Below are 21,388 nucleotides of genomic sequence, written 5' to 3'. Positions count from 1 at the left end.
AAGACAATGATGTATTTTGAGTCTGTTTGTTGTTACAGTCCATCTGAGCTTGTTTATTGAACTGTCAGGCAAAGGAATACACACATACATCAGTGTGCGTTCTTGGTCTGTGTCATGTCTCCTGCTACCACGAACTGTCTCTGCTCAACTGTTTCTACCAGTATGACAGAGGCAGGTGGCCAACTTCCTGCCCTTTGACCTTTAACAGTTTCCCCACAGTAAGGAGACAGTACAAACACACAATCGTGAACGCACACTCTCACTCCCAAAGGAGGAGCCTAAGTTGCCCAGGGTGAACTGGGGCAGAGGTCTTGCAAAATGACTCAGAAGGGAAATGAAGGTCCTTTGACTCAGAGACAAAAGTTATTTTGGTGCTAAACTTAAAAGGGCTGAATGATCATTCTGCAGACTGTCTTACTGTGAAAAATAACGAGGTGTTAGCAATTGAAATGTAGTCCTACGGTGAAAACATACTTAAAAAAACATAAGCAATTGGAACTTTAAAGCTGATCAGAAACACAATCTTTGTGCTTTTAAAAATAATTTTCCCTGTCAATTCAAGCGGTTTGCATGTGGGATTACTTTGCAGTTCAGGTTTAAAGGAAACGTTTCCAAGCACAAAGATATTATCTGCTACCTGCTTCTAAATCACTTTTTATTGCAAGATGAGCAAAAACAATTACTACAGGAGTGTGATTCTTTGCGTCCACCATTCTGCTCTGCCTTCCTTTTTTTTCGTTGTGAATTTGAAATTTTACTAAAAACACATATGTTGATTTAACATGTCACTGCAGTGCTTTTCTATGCATTTTCTTAAGATCCTTTTTTTTCATTCATCATTACCTTCCACCAGAAGTTAGATGCTTCTTTACGCGTTTTTGTTTAAAGATCTCTGCAGCTGGATTCAAGTGGGCTTTTAAGTTGGTAACAACTTTGGCTCACTGTTTTTTACAGCGACTTAATGTAATGTTGCCTCTAATCCAATTTGAATAAACTTTCATATCTCTGTCTCTATTTTAAGTTGGTTTTGTATGCGGGCACACACACGACACAAAAGAGAAAAATCCAAAGCAATGGCTACTCTATTTGATTACTTTTTACTTTTAGCCTGTCCTGCATGATGTGCTGCTTTTATTTCTCTCCACAAAGGCTCAGATTATGAAAAGGCATATCTAGAGGGGGGTGGCATTTTTTTCTGGATAATTTATGTTTTCTGTCGTTTCTTCACGCCAACCGTCTTTCATTTGAAGCATAAAAGCAAATGCCTGTGACAAAATCTGCTTTACTTCAAGCAGTTTTGCAAGCAACCCTATGCAGAAAAGGCTGCCGTCCCTGTGTGAGTCTTTTGTCTCCCCACATCTCCAGGCTCCGCCTCTCGCTCAGCTTATCCTCCAATGAGGGAGCCTTCAGGTGTTGACCTTATCGGGTGCAGGTCAAAGCCAGGTCACGGATCTGTTGCTAGGCTACCATCAGATAACTGGCTGGGGCAGGCAACAGTGGGAAGCTCTGTCATTCAGGGCTTGTCATGTAATCTTGTTCATTTGCAGACAATTGTCTGGACCCCAGAAAGGCTATCAAGCCCATAATGTTGTAATGTAGCATATTAAAATATTAAAACCGGCCATGCTGAGCACTGGCAGCTCTACTTGGCACATGCTTTTTTTTTTCCACAGCCATGCCAACTGTCATGCACTACCATGAACCCTTTAAATACATTTGTGTGATTGGGTCTGTTGAACTTTCAGAGTTGTGTATGATAGGGTTGTTTACACTGGATTTTTTATTATACATCATCTGTTGGATGATGTATGTACGCCGCAAAGAAATGTTTAATTTTAAATAGGTTCAAACCACACATCTGAATGGGAAAAAGGGGAATTTAAATGTATTTATTTATATTTTTCCCAAACTGGTTGGTCTGAGTTTTTCTCAAAAATGTGATCTACTTGGATTTTTATCTACAACCATTTCTAGAGTTTACAGAGAATGATCTGAGAAAAGGAAGGATAAACAATGAGAAGAATGGATAAAAATACTATGTTTGTGCCCCAGCAGAGTTTGTAGATTGGTTTGTGATAGGAAAAAGACAACTATACGTCAGATAACCTCCTGTTACACCCAAAGCATGCAGAGAAATATCTTAAATGGTGGTGCTCATGAGAGGTTTGATTTTCTGCCACATTTTGGCACACACTTTGATTCCAATTAAGCATATTTAAAATGCCAAAGCCTACCTCTGGGCTGTTGCCGGAGATGTCTGTCCATTTATGGCCAGTGTCCCAAGCTTCTGATGCCAGCTTCCAGTGGACTAATGTTCCACCGTAAGCTAACAACCTTCATGCCTTTAACTGCAGATTTACTTTTTATTTTTAACTAAGCATATAGTTAAAAGACAGCAGACATTTTTCTAGCTTCAATGACTTGTCAAAAGTGAAGGTTGTGTCATGTCATAAATGGATGCTGGTTTAAAATGTTTGGAAATTGGTATTTTTCTGCTGCTACAAAGGATGAAAACAAATGTAAAAAATGGTGATTTGCATCCCGATTGGCTGTAGACCATTGTCAATCAATCTACTCGGTGCAGTGTCTCCTGCAGAGAATGCAGACAGCTTTCCAAATCTATACAAATCGTAGATTGCAAGCAGATCTTTTTTTCATTCTAATACTGGACTTATTTACTATTGAAATGTGACACTTTAAAGAAGAGAGAAAAGTGAAAAATTATTCATGTCTGTCTGAGAAAAAAGTGTATTGTGTAGTGATGGATTTTACAGCCTTAAAACATCTAGTGATAGTTTATTTTACCCCACAATGGGGAAATTCTTGTCCGCATTTTGACCCATCCCCTGGGGGGAGCAGTGAGCTGCCGCATTCGAGGGGGTGACAGCTGACTGGGGAGAGCAGGAATCGACCTGTATTGGAAGGAACCCTTTGGTTGTTTGACGACCTGCTTTACTGCCTTAGCTAAACTGCCACAACCTGCTAATTTGCAGCCCAAAAATGGTTGAAAATGTACATCCCCATGCTGCCGAAACCCGGGATCGAACCAGGGACCTTCAGATCTTCAGTCTGACGCTCTCCCAACTGAGCTATTTCGGCTGGTTGCAGTTCATTGACCTGCTTTGCGGATTTGCCCTTTTGTGTTTCTTTTTTAAGAATGTCACTCCCGCGATGAACGAGTGACCACTGTATGTTCTTTCTTTGGAATATGCATGTCATGTGGATGTGAAAAGCTACTGTCTCAGTTACTGGAAGAGTTAAGTATCTTGGGGACTCATTCATGAGTGAGGAAAGATCACAGTGGGAGATCAATAACTGGATTGGCAAGGTGTTCACTTTTCTGCGGTCACTGTACCAGTCCACCGTAGTGTAAAGGGAGTTGAACCAAAAAGTCCATCCCTCAATTTACCTGTCAACCTTTGTTACAACACTACATTCGTAAGCTCTGGGTCATTTTTGAAAAACAGGGTCCCGGGTATACATGTGGCCCAAAGTTTCCTCCATCTATCTATCTATCTATCTATCTATCTATCTATCTATCTATCTATCTATCTATCTATCTATCTATCTATCTATCTATCTATCTATCTATCTATCTATCTATCTATCTATCTATCTATCTATCTATCTATCTATCTATCTATCTATCTATCTATCTATCTATCTATCTATCTATCTATCTATCTATCTATCTATCTATCTATCTGGGTGCTAGAGAAAAGGTGAGCAACTTTGTCACCCAGAGGAAGCTCAGCTGAGCTGCTGCTCCTACCAATCGAGAGGAGACAGCTGAGGCAGTTGGGGCATCTGGTTCAGATGCCTCCTGGACACTGCCCTGGGGAAGTGTTTGGGGCATTTCTCACCTGCAGAGATCCTGGGGAAAAACCCGGACACGCTGGTGAGACTACATCTCTTGGCTGGCCTGGGAATGCATCAGGACTCCGTTAAAGGAAGTGGCTTGGCAGAGAAATGTCTGAGCATCTGCCCCCATGACCTTACCCCAGATGAGGAGAAGAAAATGGATGAATGCCATTTATAAATAATGATCATAGTATGGGATACAACAATATATTCTTTAAGTATATACAGCAACCTCATTCAGCATGGTTAATGACTGGGCCTTGTTCACATATTCTCTATAAGGAAATTTACCTCACAGCATTGTTGGCTGATAAACGTTCTGATGTTGCACAATGATGTCATGTCCATATTGAACACAATCTTGAAAGTTGGTTTCCAACAACCTCAGCTATAAAATAGTTCTTCGGAAGCCAAGTATGGGTCTAATCCACCAGCAAAGTGTCCCTCATATGGCTAATTAGGGTATTGTCACATGATTTCTCAAATTTCTTTCAACTCAAATTTAAAAGTGTCAAGAAAACTGTTTACACGTCCAATTCTTTTATAGAAATTAACACAACTAGTACCCAATTACTGTTTGCCAAATCTATCATCAGCAAGTGTAACCACACTTCACAAAATTGAAGTACTGGAAGCATATTTAAGCAAAGAAGATGATTTACGTCAAAACAATTTTTGTGAGAAACACCACATTTAGGTTCATTTTGAAAAAAAAACTTTGGAGTCCATCTTTGAGCAGCACAAGAGATTATTACAAACAATATGAAATTCATAGTAAGACAGATGCTAGTCTTCCTAGGAATGAACATCTCAGCAAGTTTACCTCGTTCAGACTACTGCAGTCCTCATATAAATTGGGAGAAATCCAAGGCCAATAAGTTCGGCTTTGACCTCAGTTCCATGCTAAAAGTCTGAAAGACTGAAAAAAACGTAGCTTATTTAGCATTTTTTTTTAAATGCAGCACCAAGACCAAAAGTCTCCAAATATGCATGTGAATTAAGCTAATGACTTCTAAAATAACTTCTTTTGGACAAATACATTTAAAAATAAAGTCACAACACACAAAGGTAACCAGCTTATGTCAAATGAAAATCAAATACCCTAAATCAGGGGTGGGCAATTCCAGGCCTCGAGGGCCGGTGTGTCTGCATGATTTCCAGATAGTTTTGCCCTACTCATGGCTGATTACCTGGTTCAGGTGTGTCCAGCCAATAATCTTGCCCTACTCATGGCTGATTACCTGGTTCAGGTGTGTCCAGCCAATTAGAACATGCCAGAGCAGGGTATGCTGGAAAACATGCAGGAATGCGGCCCTCAGTGCCCACCTCTGCCCTAAATGCAAAAAACACTGCATACCAGTTATAAAGCATGGTGAGGGATGGGTCATAATACGGGTTTGTGTTTTAGCAATTAATCTTGGGCACCAAGGTCCAGTGAAGTGCACATTATAAAACATACAATGCGATCCAATATTTTTTCATTTATTAAAGCAGCTAATAATGAACCAAAAAGTATTGTGCTGTTTGCAAGATTTTGTGAAAGGCATTGACAAAAAAACAATAGTTTTTGTTTGGAAAATAAAAACATGTAACGCATTGTTTTTTTTAGCTTTAGCCTCTGTGTTGAAATCATGCAGTCATAATCATGTCACATCAGCACTGCGGTGAAAAAGGCCCAAGAGGGTCTACATCCTCTTTTAACTCAACTTTCTAAAGTGCTTACATGCCACAAATTTGCACCAATTTTTACTTGGTAAATTAATCATACACGTTTGACATAACCAAAATTTAATAGCCAACTTAGATTAATACAAAACCAATGTCCCTGTGTTAAAATGCTCTTTTTTTCATTCTGTTTGTGCTTATCTACATTTTCTGAAGCTTGATGCACATAAATAGATTAGTAAATAGATGGATCATGACTCATTTAGGGTACAGGTGGGGAGTCATCCTGTTTGCTAACCTACAACCTTCAAGTAGAGCACAAAGAGTGCTACAGCAGTCTGTTTGAACAAGGAGAGGGGAAGGAAGGAGGGAGAAAGAAAGAGCGAAAAACAGAGCGATAGTTGTTGCATCTTCACACAAACATGGTCTGTTCTCCCACTCTGCCATTCCGCCACCTGGACCGAGCTATGTGGGAGACTGCAGCATGCAGTGATGAACGACACCAAACGGAGCGATTTCTGTTCACACTGCAGGTCATATGGAGTGGAACTGGTTGACACAGCATCTGTGTCATATCACAGGTTCCTCTGTGGTGACACCTTCATTTTATCATTGTCACCCACTCAGCCGTTTAGGTTAACTGCTGGGTCTGTGAGAATGTGGCCTTCGGAGGTGCGAGACCTCAGACAGTTAGACATAAAGAGACATAGATAAGGCACGTGGCAATTTATCCACGCCAGTCCTTGTACTGTAGCTCCAGCATGAGATCTCGTCTGTTAGATTGGCGCATTGTAAGACGAGGTTCTCAGTGTCTGGGCACTTGCCAGCTAACATTCCATAGAGACAAATTGAGAGAGGCTCCGGCAGATTTATCGGGCCATTGGCTCGCCTCAGGAATTCTCTTGTAACATGGCACTCCTGTGAAAGGGATAAAGAAATTAGTGTAAAACAGGCCTGCCACCCGCATTCTACCCACTCAGATATCTAGCACTACCCTGTAAACCCCCCAAACCTGCGAGTATACACATCTCCTTATTTTATAAAATTGCAGATGGATACAAGATGGACGAGACTCAGCTTCAGTTCTCTTATTGCCATGAATATTCAAGAGGATGAGCAAAAAGAACATTGCTATATCCCGGCTGTTGAGTCACAGGTCCTCGGTGGCAGGAAACACTGCTGGTCAAATGACGGGGGGAGAGAAAGGAAAAAAACATGGAAGGGAGTGAGATATATATGTGTGTGTGGGATTTGAAAGGAACTGCTTCTGGCTGTCTTGGATATTTATTCCCCTGTAAAGCAAAGGAAGCGTTGGGAGAAATTGGCCAGATACGTTCTCAGTGCTACAGTGGGCAGAAAGTGCTGTTCTGCATGCTCTGTGAAAACATGTCCTCACCTCTAACCTGTTGTTGGTGAAAAGGGGAAATAGATTGACTTTTTTTCCAAGCTCTCAAGGAAAGCAAGACTGTAAACTTGCAGTGGCATGGCCTCCTTTTAAAACTCCTATATACTGGTCCATCCTATATATCATAAACTTACAAGCATCAATGATTAACCATTTGTGTGAGCATCACTGTTGGAAAACTGCTTCCTGGCTTTGCATAGAACAGAGCCCTAATGCCATTCCCCATATCATTTGTCAACATCTAGAGGTTATCTGCCAAGTTGATGAACAGAGAGATTGGCCATGAAACACAAGGTGTGACAGTATGGCAATATGTTACAGTATGCAGGCAGAGCTCATCAGGAAAGAGAGGACGAGCGGCTTTGTTCCAAATGTCACGATGCATATTTATGGGCGCACTGGAGTGGCTCCTTGTATAAGCACCATTCACCATCTATCAAGCAAAACCACTACAGTGTCTCTTTGACAACTTGGTAGGATGGCATTATGTGACAAAGTGATCAAACTGGGCAATCTGCTCATGGCTCGAGTCAAATTTTCTCATGAAATTGACTGTCATTTAGACTATAAAATAAACTGACAAATATTTCAGCAGATGCTTTTTCAATGCCTGCCAATAGTGGCTTGTATATCAACGAAAATCATTGTTCCTTTTCTGACGTATCCAGCTCTAAAAAGCTCCCCTCTTTGCTGTGGATTGATGAAATACAGTGTACTGGGAGGAGATAGGGCCACATCAATTGGGAGAAGGACAAGCAGGCCGATACAAGGCGAATCTGTAGCGTAATATATGTGGAGCTTCTTTTCTTCAAAGGAGGATCTCAGGAGAGTTGTGTGGCTGGCTGCGCCAGGTTCCATACAGTGCTGGACTGTCTGGCTGCTGTGCCACTCCTTGGGGAACGAACAAGGCTCCAGGGCGGTAGCTGATTTGAGATGGTCTCAAGACTAACGCCTCTGGGGGATGCCAACCAGGCAGAATTGGTTCTCAGAGCCTCTCTTTTCAGAAGCAGTGGAGCTTGGTTTCTGTGAGGAGATGGATCACGAGGAGGCTTTTCATCTTGACTCTGAACAGCTCTGTAAATTTTCTCCAAATTACATGTAGTGATTACGTCCCACCTGGTCTGCCTTGCACCATGTCCCTCTCACTGTGAGACCCCTAGGTCGACCAACCACTGTCAGCTGTCAGTGCTCATGGCAAAGTCATTAAGTGGAAGCTCAGCGATGTGTATGGAAATAATAAGGAGCAAAACCTAGACTGCAGGGACACTGGTTGCACTCTGTGGGCAACTTACCAGTGCATATAGATTTTCACAGCAAGCAGTTGCCTACAAAGATGACAGCATTCAGATCTGTTATTGTGGGTGTGAAGATCGGACCACCTGTTTGAAAAGGCCTCTATTGTTGTAAAAAGGAACAAAAGGAAGGCACTGAAAAGTGGTAAGAGCTCTGAACAAGTAAACCATTTAAACTAACCCTCTGTGCAACACCGACAACAGATCCAAGCATAAAATCATGCAACTAAGCTTTCCAGACCTCTTTCGATGGCAGAAAGGTTTCCTATTACTTCCAAGCTATTACCTCCATACAGTAAGGGATTACACAGACAGAAGAGCAGGGCCACTCTATCTACCAATCAGTTTTTTTTTCTTTTTTTGTGGAAACTCCCTCAAGCTTTTCCATTATCTTCTCCATATCCAACATGACCTCAAGAAAAAACCTGGCCTCAGAAGGGTCAATGAAGTCCAAAATTCTCCCCTTCCCCCACACCCTGAATATTGCTTTAGGATACGAGAAGGATGCTCACCTTCCCTTTATTCCCTTTCACCCAAAGCCCTTGCCTCTGCCTAGTTGCCTATTTCCCACCTACAATAACATCTCCTTTCCCCATAACCTTCTTCTTTCACATACGCTCCCTCTAAGTGAAGAGGCTTGTCTGAATGTTGATGACATTGCAGACATACCTGCCTGACCTGTCTTTACTGAACAGACAGATTTAATTCAAATGTATAGTCATTCCTCTAATATGTTTTCTATGATTTTGCACATAAAAGCTTGGCTATCTAGATGTGTACTCCCACACAGTTTCCTTTCAAACAATGTTAAAGCTGCTAAATGTATAGCCATCATTGACACATACTTCATGCTTAATAGGTCTGTGACATTAGCTATGATTTTAGACAAAAGTGTCAGTGATTACAATTAACCCTCTTGAGGTTGCCTGTTATGAGGGTCTATTCTTCTGGTTACAGCAATGTCAATCTGTCTATCTATCCATCTGTCTATCTATCTATCTAGGATAGAATCGACGTGCATTGGAAGGAACCCTTTTGTTGTTTGCCGACCTGCTTTACTGCCTTGGCTAAACTGCCACAACCTGCTAAATTGCAGCCCAAAAATGGTTGAAATTGTAAATCCCTTTGCTGCCGAAACCCGGGATCGAACCAGGGACCTTCAGATCTTCAGTCTGACGCTCTCCCAACTGAGCTATTTCGGCTGGTTGCAGTTCATTGACCTGCTTTGCGGATTTGCCCTTTTGTGTTTCTTTTTTAAGAATTTCACTCCCGCGATGAACGAGTGACCACTGTATGTTCTTTCTTTGGAATATGCATGTCATGTGGATGTGAAAAGCTACTGTCTCAGTTACTGGAAGAGTTAAGTATCTTGGGGACTCATTCATGAGTGAGGAAAGATCACAGTGGGAGATCAATAACTGGATTGGCAAGGTGTTCACTTTTCTGCGGTCACTGTACCAGTCCACCGTAGTGTAAAGGGAGTTGAACCAAAAAGTCCATCCCTCAATTTACCTGTCAACCTTTGTTACAACACTACATTCGTAAGCTCTGGGTCATTTTTGAAAAACAGGGTCCCGGGTATACATGTGGCCCAAAGTTTCCTCCATCTATCTATCTATCTATCTATCTATCTATCTATCTATCTATCTATCTATCTATCTATCTATCTATCTATCTATCTATCTATCTATCTATCTATCTATCTATCTATCTATCTATCTATCTATCTATCTATCTATCTATCTATCTATCTATCTATCTATCTATCTATCTATCTATCTATCTATCTATCTATCTATCTATCTATCTATCTATCTATCTATCTATCTATCTATCTATCTATCTATCTATCTATCTATCTATCTATCTATCTATCTATCTATCTATCTATCTATCTATCTATCTATCTATCTATCTATCTATCTATCTATCTATCTATCTATCTATCTATCTATCTATCTATCTATCTATCTATCTATCTATCTATCTATCTATCTATCTATCTATCTATCCATTGTTCAATTGTTTTTATGTCAATGAAGGTGTCAGTTTTGTCAAAATGGCAAGTTATGACTCCAGCATCTTTGTACAATCAAGTCAAAAGATTTCAAATGTTTTCATTATGACAGATTCCACTGGAAGTGCTCCCCAATGTCATGTAAAAGAAAAGACAGACTTATGCCATGCATGCCTTGTTAAAAAACTACAATTAAATAAAAATGAAGACATGGAGCATGCACTTTATAATGCATATTTGCAAATTTTCACATCATTGTGCACTTAGAAAAACACATTTACAACAAAAATAAACCCTTTGGCTTAGTGAATACTGTAAAGCAGAGTGCTCTAAATCAATCATGGACAACTAGATGCTCATGTCTGTCTGGTCACATATTTTCCATCTACATCACAGCAAATACAAGCTCTGTGAATGCACTGAGGAAATCTTTTTCTTTTCTTTTTTCCCCGACTTTATTGAACAGAACATCAAATTACAAAAAACATCATCAAGGAGATCATCAGAATCAATAACCAATGTTATTTTTCCAAATATTTCAATTACAGTTCATAATTGAAATAACAGGAACATGGTTAGTACAGTTTTTCTCAGTCGCTTTAGTACAATTCTCAGATCAGAATTGAAGTTTGCAAAAACGTGTGTACATTTCTCAAAACAATTTGTACAAACAGCAAAACACTATGGATTTCTTGCAAAAGCCTGTAACTTGCTCAAAATCATTAGTTCATCTCTCAAAACGAAGTCTTTGTCATTGAACATATCAGTGCCATCAGAATGTCAAGTCTTTGTGTCATTGTCTACGAACAAGACAGTCAAATTACTTAGTCATGTTGTCAATATAACTGTGTACTTTAGAGGGAGGTTCTGATGTAAACTATGGCTAAAGTTTTGATGACAATTATTGTAAAATGTAAGTTACACCTTTTTTGTTTGATTGCAAGAAACTGGACAAGATTCCCATTTACACTTTTATTGTTCATATTGTAATTTGTTGACAGACCATGTCATACCAACATAGAAAAAACCCACTGCAAACAGTGACACAAAGGGAAAAAAAAGATAGGACAATATTCTGTACAACAGTACAAGCAGTGCAGTAGGAATTGGTGTGGTCTTCCTACACCGCTTGTCGTTCCTGTATGTTAGGCCACAAATTCTCATCCACATCACAGCGAATATCCTCTCTTGCAATGCAGCGAAATATGTTTATGACATTATGACAACTTGGTCAACCATTTTGCAGTTAATGACTTATACTATGAACTAATGACTAGGTGTTTTGAGGAGTAAGACTATTGCACAGTGAACTATATAATACATTTTGATCAACATGACATAAACAATTGATAATGTAGCAAAGAGCAGAGAATTGTACATAATCATTTGCATGGATGTACCAAAGCAATTGCAACTTGTTCAAAGAAGTGAGAAACTTCTTATATGATGTGCACAAGTGACATCATGATGTGAAGATTGAACAAATAGTTTTGGGAATTTCATTCTGATGTGAGAATTGTACAAAAGCGACTGGGAAAAACTGTAAAAAGAAAGCTTGCTGATACCAAATAAAATTGCTTATAAACAAATAAAACGATTAAACAAATATATGTACATATTTATATTTATATTATTTACAAAACAAAAAGTTTCTCAGAGAAAGGGGTTAATCATCAAAGAAAAAAAGCACATATTGTTCCAGTGTTACATGCCTTGGATGTGCTAATCTTTCTATACATTCATAAAATTGAAACATCTCTATCATAAATACAGTACAATTAGCACAAAATTAGTTAACAATAGTTTTTGAGTAACAGTAACAAGCAGTTTTTTCTCCACCCTCTACAGAACACTGCTGTGATGTCATCATAAACTGCATCCATGGCTGCTACTAGGGTCATTTGGCTATGTGGATGCCAGTTGTATACCTTCCACTTCCAGGAAGAGAAAGACTCTTTGATTGGATTACAGTAAGAAATAGAGTTGGGAGAAAGGTACTCTACAAGCATTCTGTGGAAGCTCACACTATTCCAAACTACTACATACTTTGTTAGGTTGTCACCAGCCTTATCCCTTTCATTCTCAGGGATTATGTCCCTATAAAGACCCTATAAAGTCCATAGGTGTTCTGTATTGTATGTCCAAATTGGCTTTTGACAGATTTGATAAAAGCAAAAAGAACATGAAACTGCCACGAGGTTATACCCAAATCACTAAATGTTGGGGAGGTTGTACTAACTATTTTGCAAAGTTTTATTCTGGTGTGAGAAATGCACCAGAGTGACTTAGAAAAACTGCTTTTTAACTCAAATTTCTTATCATTTACATGACAGCAATTCAATGCATTTAGGCATGTAGACATGGTCAAGACGATCTGCTGCAGTTAAACCGAACAATCAGAATGGGGAAGAAAGAGTGAAGTGATTTTGAATGTGGCAAAGTTATTGGTGCCAGATGGGCTGGTCTGAGTATTTCAGAAACTGCTGATCTACTGGGATTTTCATCCACAACCATCTTTAGGGTTTACAGAGAATGGTCCAAAAAGAGAAAATAATCCAGTGAGCAGCAGTTCTGTGGGCAGAAATGCCTTGTTGATTCCAGAGGTCAGAGGAGATTGGCCAAATGATAGAAAGGCAACAGGAACTCATATAAACACTGGTTACAACCAAAGTCTGTAGAAAAGCATCTCTGACAGAACAGCACGTTCAACCTTTAGGCAGATGAGCTACAGCAGCAGAAGACCACACCGGTTGCCACTCCTGTCAGCTAAGAACAGGAAACCGAGGCTACAATTTGCACAAGCTCACCAAAATTAGACAATGGAAGAAAAGGTTGCCTGGTCTGATGAGTCTCCATTTCTACTCTAACATTCAGATGGTAGGATCAGAATTTGGCATCAACAACATGAAAGCATGGATCTATCCTGCCTTGTAATAACGATTCAGGCTGCTGGTGGTGGTGTAATGGTGTGGGGGAAATTTTTCTGACACACTTTGGGCCCCTTAGTACCAACTGAGCATGGTTACAACACCACAGCCTACCTGAGTATTGTTGCTGAACATGACCATCCCATTTTTGACCACATTGTGCCCATCTTCTGGAAGCTACTTCCAGCAGGATAAGGCGCCATGTCATAAAGCTGGAATCATCATGACAATTAGCATTAGCTCACTGGACTTAAATGGCCTCCACAGTCCCCAGATCTTAATACAAAAGAGCACCTTTGGGATGTGGTAGAACAGGAGATTGGCATCGTTGATGTGCAGGTAACAAATCTGCAGCAACTGCATGATGCTATCATGTCACTTTAGAGCAAACTCTCTGAAGAATGTTTCCAGTGCCTTGTTGAATCAATGTCACAAAAATTAAGCCAGTTCTGAAGGCGAAAGGGGGTCCAACCCGGTACTTGCAATGTGAACCTAATAAAGTGTCAGGTGAGTATATATATATATATATATATATATATATATATATATATATATATATATATATATATATATATATATATATATATATATTTATATATATATATATATATATATATATATATATATATATATATATATGATATAAAATATAACAATCTGCAATTTTTACTGCATGAAAAGCACAACACGTGTTTTTCCACATTATTTTTCACAAATTTTTTGGTGGAAGATATTTGCAAGAAACAATCTTAGATTAGTTTCGTTCAAGGACTGAAGTGTGTGTCAGGGGTGAAAATAGGTTAAAAAAACCCCCTCTTTTTATGCTTTGTTAATATTAAAATCATGCACAACAAGAATGGTTTGGAAAACCAAAGATATAACCCGTTTATTTTATTTCCAAAAATTTCCCCCCAAAGCAAGTAGTAACAAAGGAAAAGGAGAACCAATTGGGGGGGGGGGGGGGGGGGGTAACTTATTGAATATTCATTAACTGGTGCCTAGGTGTATACATGGCTCTTAACCACTCTTGTTTATGACTTAAGGACTTGTAGTACTGACCTTAGTTTAACACAGCAGCAGATACCAAATTAACCTCTAGCCTCCACAGGGCTATCCATGCCCTGCTAACAAGCAACCTGTCTAGACACACAAGAAGTACTTTATGATTACCCCCTTCACAATCCCCCTTCTTTTCCTTTGCCTTTCTTTTTTCTCTTTCCTTCTCTCTTGACCTCACCTTTCCCCAGCAAATCCTCCCATCGTTTCATACATTTCACTGACTCAGGAGAACAAAACATGTACCGGGATTTGATTTTGTATCAAAGCTAATTTCAACAACCACGAGCATACAGTTGATTCTATAAAACAAACTTAGAGTATGCAATTTAAAAAGAGCTTTGATTTTAATTTGATTTACTGGAAAATCTGTGATGAAAAATTAGAAACTACATTTTAGATAATGAGCAACTGACAATACTTTTTACATGGCAACATTCCAGCAGTGTTCCCTCTGTTTGTTTACAGTTCAAGCCTAAACCAGTGATATAAATGTGGCCCATTGTCTAGCTGCCACAGGACTTTAATGAGAGGAAGTTTAAAAGGGTTAGTATGAAAACTGCCACACAAATAAAGTAACAGAGCCCCATTACCAAGACCAAAAAAGGTTGAAGTTGTTCCTTTGGTCCCTAATAATGCTACCCAGAATCCAATAGAACTGACTGTGTTGACTTTTTTGACGGGGCTAAAGTTGTTGTGTGATTTTAGTGAGGTGACAAAAATTAAAATGAATTGAAATTCAAAGTGTAAATATTCATTCATTTTTTTTTTCTTGAAAACATGTTTGCCAGGTTGGTAGTATTATTTTAAAACAATAATGTTTTAAGCCATTGTTTGGATAAAACAATCCAGAGATAAATCTTAGCTTGACATGAAGCTGATTACTTAATTTGTCTCCACAAAAAAAAAGACAAACCTTTTTACTCATAGTATACTTTACACTGAAAAAAGGGACTTTGTGAAAAAAACCTAAATAAAAAGAAAAACACTGGCTCTGATATCTTACCACCACTTTGTTTTTATTTTAGAAATGATTTTTAGAGTTTCAAGATTGCTGATCTTCATGACCTAGCAAAAGCGGAAGTTCTTTGTCCAAAAACGGATCGCCATATTTCATATATAAAACAGTCAAACTTAGTGTGTTAGATATTACTTTAAACTTTCCTTGATGTTTTTATTCATAGACATTCCAGTGAGAACATCAAAAACAATAAAGTAGTGGTTTTGATTGCCTCATCACTGAACTTACTCCAAATGTTGTCCGTATAAACTTTGTAACTACTTAAACTTCTTTTATACACAACAAATACTTAATCTTAGCATTTCTATTTTTCTTGTCTGATAGGTTTTCACAAATACATTGTCACAATCAGAAAGTGTAAAATATCATGCGCTTTGACCTCAACTGAATCCAACAATGTTTGCAGTTCTTTGCATGTTCTGCTTGTTCCACGGTCTTCTGTGTGGCATTCATTCTTGGCGTTGTTTTGCTGGCTGATGAAGTTTTCTACTGTTCCAAATTTTAATTTGTCTTGATTTTAGTGCAGCTAATGATGATTAATCAAATGCTTTGCTCTGCCCTTTGTGAGTTGTGTATCTCTGACACAGTTTAGGACTTGTTTAAATCCAAACTATGTGAATAAATGTTAAAAGCATCCCAGCAAAAGAATGCATCCAGCTCTAACTGGATTTCTCCTGGTGGCCTTCTCAGCTTATTAAACATAAGTGAGCTCGATCAATTGCTCACTTGTTTTTTTTTTCTCACTGTTTAATTGCTGAAGCCATAGAACATCCAGTTAGGTTGTAACATTGTCCGTCTAACAGGTTTATTCTGCAGATTCAAGCCTTTACAGATTGTCCAAAGGTACTAAATGTTTCTTCAGCTGAAACAGGCATGTGACTTGACATTTCAGGTCTCAATAATAACTTCCTCTGACTGCCTTATTCTAAGTCCTAACATTTGCCTATAAACAACCCTTACTAATTATTGCTCTCTTTGCCAATGAATAGCAACTGGTGCAACATGCAGCAAAAACGTAATATGCTAAACTCTTCAGTTCTGGGATAAAAAATTGTGAATTGATCCAACCGGTGTTGACATAAAAAAAAGTAGTTTTGAACTTTTTATTTTATTTTACAGGACTTAAATTAGAATGTAATGTCTTGACATGTGTCCTGCTTTAGAAAAAAGCCGGTTAAGAGTTTAATGGTTTGAAAACAGTAAACAGTTCTATTATTATTATTATTATTATTATTATTATTATTATTATTATTATTATTATTATTATTATTATTATTATTATTATTATTATTATTATTATTATTATTATTATTATTATTAACAGATTTTCTAAATTTAGCGCGTTTGCTACTTAATGCGATTTCGATATTTTTGACAACGGCCGGCTACCATAGACTGCACGTATATGATTGGGTAGTTCGCGGGTGTCGTTGAAAACAGTCGTTTGCTAGACGTAATAGCAGGTGAGTGGAATGTAAACCAAGCCATTTACCTCTGCTTGTAAAGCAAACATGCGTTTAGCCTATTTACATTGCAGATACAATTGTTTAGAAAATCTTAAAGAACCTCCGGCATTATCTCTACAGACATTAGACAGTTAACCCCGTCAGTAGCCAGATGGTTAGCTACGCTAGCAGTAGCAGCTAACGTCTCCCGCTTGCTCAGTGATTTAATTTGTTCATTGATGCTTATTTCTGTAGTTCAGCACGTGGTTGGAAAAAATGAGAGTTGGGCTTTTTATGTGGTATTTTAGCGGAAATAAAACATCGTTTTTTATGTATTAAATCCACGCTATTAAACATAAAACTAATCATGGAGGACGATGGCGATGCTAGCACAAGAAACTAAAAGGCTAATATACAAAAACCTTTATTTTTCAGATCAAGCAAGATGAGTATGAGAAAACAAACGCCGAGTGACTTCCTTAAGCAGATAATTGGTAGACCAGTGGTGGTCAAACTAAACTCTGGTGTGGATTACAGAGGTAAAACACCTGGCGTGCCAGGCTCAGCCGCACGGTTCTCCTTTATTGTTATTTCTAAATGTCTGTTAAGGAATGAGACTTTAACCAAAACTTTGTTCCTGTTTGCTATAACTTATGCAGGTGTTCTGGCCTGTCTGGATGGTTACATGAACATCGCCATTGAACAGACAGAAGAGTATGTTAATGGACAGCTCAAGAACAAGTATGGGGATGCCTTTCTGAGAGGAAACAATGGTAAGAGGTTACATTTTTACAATAAAAATACTGATTAAGCCTTCTGCACATAATGACGTTAGTCAAGGGGGTATGCCTTTAGATTATATGTTTTAACTTTACACTGAATAGTAGGTATGCATAGTCAGTTAAATAACCCAAAATCATTGGTTAATGATATTTGACCTATTCATCATAGTTTTAATTTATTTTTAAATACAGCGATGTATGTCTGAAACATGCAAATATGGTGAAAATATTTACATTGCATAAGGCATGCCTAAGAACTCATTTAAAGAAATTGGAATTATTGGTCAAGTTTAGGTGACTATGGTAGAGAGATGTGGTTTGGAGTTGTTTCTTTGCAGAAATGATTAGGTAAAAGTAGCCTAATCAAATAGATTTAATGCATGTCTTAAACCAGGGGTCGGCAACCTTTACCACTCAAAGAGTCATTTGGAGCCGTTTCCCACAGAAATGAAAGCACAGGGAACCGCAACACAAGGGGTGTTAGAAATAAAGCGTTTTGCTTTTGAAATGTCGCAATAGTTCATTTGACAATACTTGTATTGATTCAAAATGCTGTCAGGATATTTATTTAATTATTTATTTTAATTATTTATGAGCCTTATGTTTCCTTTGATCTTTTGTCCATTTTACACAACCTTGATCTTGTGCCCCTACGAGATTACCGCTGACTGTCTTTATAGAAGAACTTTCCATCCCATACCAGACTCTGGTCAGTATTCACATGTGCAGACACGCCCCCTCCGCGTGCTCACGCTGCGCTCTTCCTCCTGACCGCTCGCGCTACCCGACGGTGTTAAAGGCTCTACAACAATCTTAGAACATGATAGGTATTTTACAAAAATACAGACAGTCGCAGCACAGGGATGAAAGCGGCTCCGGAGCCGCAGGTTGCCTACCCATGTCTTAAACCAACAAAAAACTATTTGGGGAGTATTAGAAAAAAGTTGACAATTTTGCTAATAGGAACGTTTCAAAGTGATAGAAATGAATCTTAACAATTTTAAGTGCATGATTGATTTATATTGGTTTAACCAAATGGACAGTAATGACACAAATTTTTAAAGGTTTAAGGCAGTACGAAGCAGGATGATCTATAGGTGTGACACAAAAACGATCAGATGCAGATTGTTTAGGAGGCAAACGAATAGAATGGGCTGGCTAAAATATCTTTAACCTCTTAAGACCTGATGTCCACATGTGCGAACATCACATATTACCACAGTTGTTAATTTTGCTTAACTGGGGCCCTGTGACTATGTGTAGAGGGTTATCTCAAATATTAGCTCGGGTCTTAAAAGGTAAAACTATCACCTTCCCAGTTTATCTGAGTTTTTTCTTTTGCATATGGAAAATATATTAAAAAAAAGACTTTGGATACATCTGTAAATGGCATTTCTAAAACTGCAGTAAATAATTTCACTTTACCTTTAAAAATGTAAATTCTTTCACTAACTTATACCATCTGCTGTGAGATTTCATCTTTAGGTACACAAAATCTGTGTTTGGGGAATATTTGAAATTTGTTTGAAATGTTAACCACTAATGGAGAGCTAGCCTAGCATATTCTGACACAACACAATCAAGGAAACCTTACATAATGATGTAAGCTTTCTCTTTTTTGTCCTTTTATTTTCTAAAGAAACACACTTTATTCCTATGTGTGGACAACACAAAAATCCAAAAAAATTATATAAGGGCAATACCAATGTTACTACTTCATCTGCAGAGACAGCCTAAGCACTAGAGGTGTGTATTGGCAAGAGTCTGACGATACGATGCGTATCCTTATATAGTACCGGAGCACATTTTCTTTCTTTTTTAAAAAGAAAATGACTTAGAAAAATATCTGACTTAATTTCAATATGTCTTTCATTGTAAAAAAAATGGTCAAATTCCATTTAATGATCACAATGTTGAGCACTGCAACTGTATCTCATATACAAGTTGCTTTTACCCAGGCAAATTCAGAGTGCTTTTATTTTGGTAACATAAAATATGGATAGGGAACATTCAACATTGTCTGATTTCCACAACAAAATATTTTTCAGTATAAGAAAAAAAAAGAATGAGTGAGCCTTAACCAACAAGGTTCTAAAAGTATGATTGAGGAATAAAGTGCGATTTTCAATATTGCTTAATGTAACTTCTCCGGTTCTTTTAAATGGTTCAGGAGCCTGAACGGTACTTCAAAAATAAAGGGTGGGAAAAAACAAAAAAAAAACACCAATTCTTTCCAGAAACAATAATGTTTGATGATGAGGCAGCATGACAGGGTGAAGGAAAGTTGCTTTAATGTGGAGAAGATGCTTTCTTTACATCACAGTCTGCACCGCTGCAGCTCCGCTTTCTCACACGCAGAAGTAAAGGTCATCGCCACGATGTCTGCCTTTTTTCAGACCGTTGTACACATCGTTGTGATCCATCAGGTTGCTAAACTAGAATTTATTGCTGGGAGGTTCTGCAGAACTTTGGCCCGCTTTGCTGACAGCATTTTGGCTGCTGCTCTGTGCATTAGCAGCTGTGAAGCTGCTTCACTCGTTCTTATCTAAGCTCACTAAAAAGCACCGGAATTTTATGTTACTGGCAGCAACATGGCACAGAGTTTCGGTTCAGTACCATCCCAAGTAAAAACTAAGCTGCCTCTAGCTGAGGTCTTCCTGTTTTGTGTGGTGTAGAGCTGCTCAAAGAGGCTCAGTGTGCTCTGCTGCCAACTAGCTGTCGGAGGTTTAAGTGGAAAACAAAGTCAGACGCTGAAGGACGCTCAGAAATAATTAAACATCATCCTGACAGCATTTGAATCGATACAAGTATTGCCAAATGAAATATTGTGATATATCGTCTAAACGATGTTTTTTACTAACACCCCTGTTAATCATCCATTGATGGTAGAATAGGCTTTTTGCGCTTAAAAAAAAGTATTTTTCCTTTGATCTAATTTTTCTTACCTTGAAAAAATAGAAAAAAATTTTTAAAGTTGATGACTAACTTTGCTCCCTTTCCTGCTCTTCTCCTCACAGTTCTGTACATCAGCACCCAGAAGAGGAAGGTGTGATGGATATTGCCTTTTGTTCAAAATATTTTTGTTTTGTTAAATACTAGTCAATGTGGAAGTTTTCAGTTCTTAAAATGATAAAGCTCTGCAAGATGTTTTTTTTTGTAAGTTTTAAAGTTGATGCATTTTATTTGGGTTGTCTTGTTTTGTTATAATAAAGCAAATTGTTTAAAGATTCTGCATGATGTGAACTTTGTCCAGGCAGTATAAAGAAGTATGTTTATTCTTCATAAATTACAACAAAATATTGATGCTCATTCAAGGATGAAGTTTCATGTCTTTTAGAACTGTGTTGTGCTGTCTGTCTATTCAAACTTGAATAGAGAACTCTCTAAGTTGATGTACTGTTCCATGGAGCAGCTTTTCTGCAGCCTTGGGGTAAAAAAAACGAGAATTATCTAACAATATTCCATAAAGTGTGTTGTTTTTTAAATGGATTTTAATGCACTTTTAGTGCATTTGTGTACACATGGTTTCATACTTAGATATCATCTTTGATTTCTTGCTCACATTTTTAAAAAGGCAAATTATCCAGTGTTTATTTTTTAGTTTTTTTTAAATGGAGCATTAATAATGTAATCCTGCAGCTCTGCTGGATACTATTAGTTTTGTTCTAATATCTAAAATGAATATATGTCCCACACCGTCTTTCCAGGCTAAAGTAACCTGTTGCTCGTTTCATTGCACTATTCCAGACATTCTTTGTGAAAGGAGCTGCAGGTAATGCAAATGCATATAAATGAATGACATGTGACTGCAGGAGTAATCTATAAATGGTGCCACCTGCAGGCTGTGTCAGACCACATTAACATGTAAGCGGACCTGTCAGAGCGACTCCCACTGGCCTCTGCAGCAGTCTCCATTT

The 21,388-nt window shown here is 38.2% G+C and overlaps 1 protein-coding gene and 2 non-coding genes across 3 annotated transcripts; 1 reads left to right on the top strand and 2 right to left on the bottom strand.

The window, feature by feature from the left end:
* Positions 1 to 3,026: 3,026 nt before the first annotated feature.
* On the bottom strand, positions 3,027 to 3,099 carry trnaf-gaa (transfer RNA phenylalanine (anticodon GAA)). The gene has a single exon. It is a non-coding gene; the product is annotated as a tRNA-Phe (tRNA).
* Positions 3,100 to 9,352: 6,253 nt separating this feature from the next.
* trnaf-gaa (transfer RNA phenylalanine (anticodon GAA)) lies at positions 9,353 to 9,425 on the bottom strand. Its single transcript has one exon. It is a non-coding gene; the product is annotated as a tRNA-Phe (tRNA).
* A 7,183-nt stretch (positions 9,426 to 16,608) lies between these two features.
* On the top strand, positions 16,609 to 20,698 carry LOC144994315 (U6 snRNA-associated Sm-like protein LSm6). The gene is made up of 4 exons (XM_078951776.1): positions 16,609 to 16,707; positions 17,125 to 17,228; positions 17,349 to 17,462; positions 20,489 to 20,698. Exons 2-4 carry the CDS (start codon positions 17,135 to 17,137, stop codon positions 20,521 to 20,523), a joined length of 243 nt encoding a protein of 80 aa, XP_078807902.1. The 5' UTR covers positions 16,609 to 16,707; positions 17,125 to 17,134; the 3' UTR covers positions 20,524 to 20,698.
* Positions 20,699 to 21,388: the final 690 nt, after the last annotated feature.

Source organism: Oryzias latipes, chromosome 1 (assembly GCF_053564925.1).
Source record: "Oryzias latipes strain Hd-rR chromosome 1, Olatipes_Hd-rR_3.1".
NCBI classification, from domain to species: domain Eukaryota; kingdom Metazoa; phylum Chordata; class Actinopteri; order Beloniformes; family Adrianichthyidae; genus Oryzias; species Oryzias latipes.
Note: the sequence above shows the minus strand (reverse complement) of the source record. Positions and strands in the feature narration are given on the sequence as shown.

What these genes read in the sequence shown, in the direction of transcription:
- LOC144994315 (XM_078951776.1), top strand. Translation starts at nt 17,135, where the DNA reads ATGAGTATGAGAAAACAAACGCCGAGTGACTTCCTTAAGCAGATAATT. An exon ending in CTCTGGTGTGGATTACAGAG is followed by an intron (nt 17,229 to 17,348) that starts GTAAAACACCTG and finishes TAACTTATGCAG; the next exon opens with GTGTTCTGGCCTGTCTGGAT. An exon ending in CTTTCTGAGAGGAAACAATG is followed by an intron (nt 17,463 to 20,488) that starts GTAAGAGGTTAC and finishes TTCTCCTCACAG; the next exon opens with TTCTGTACATCAGCACCCAG.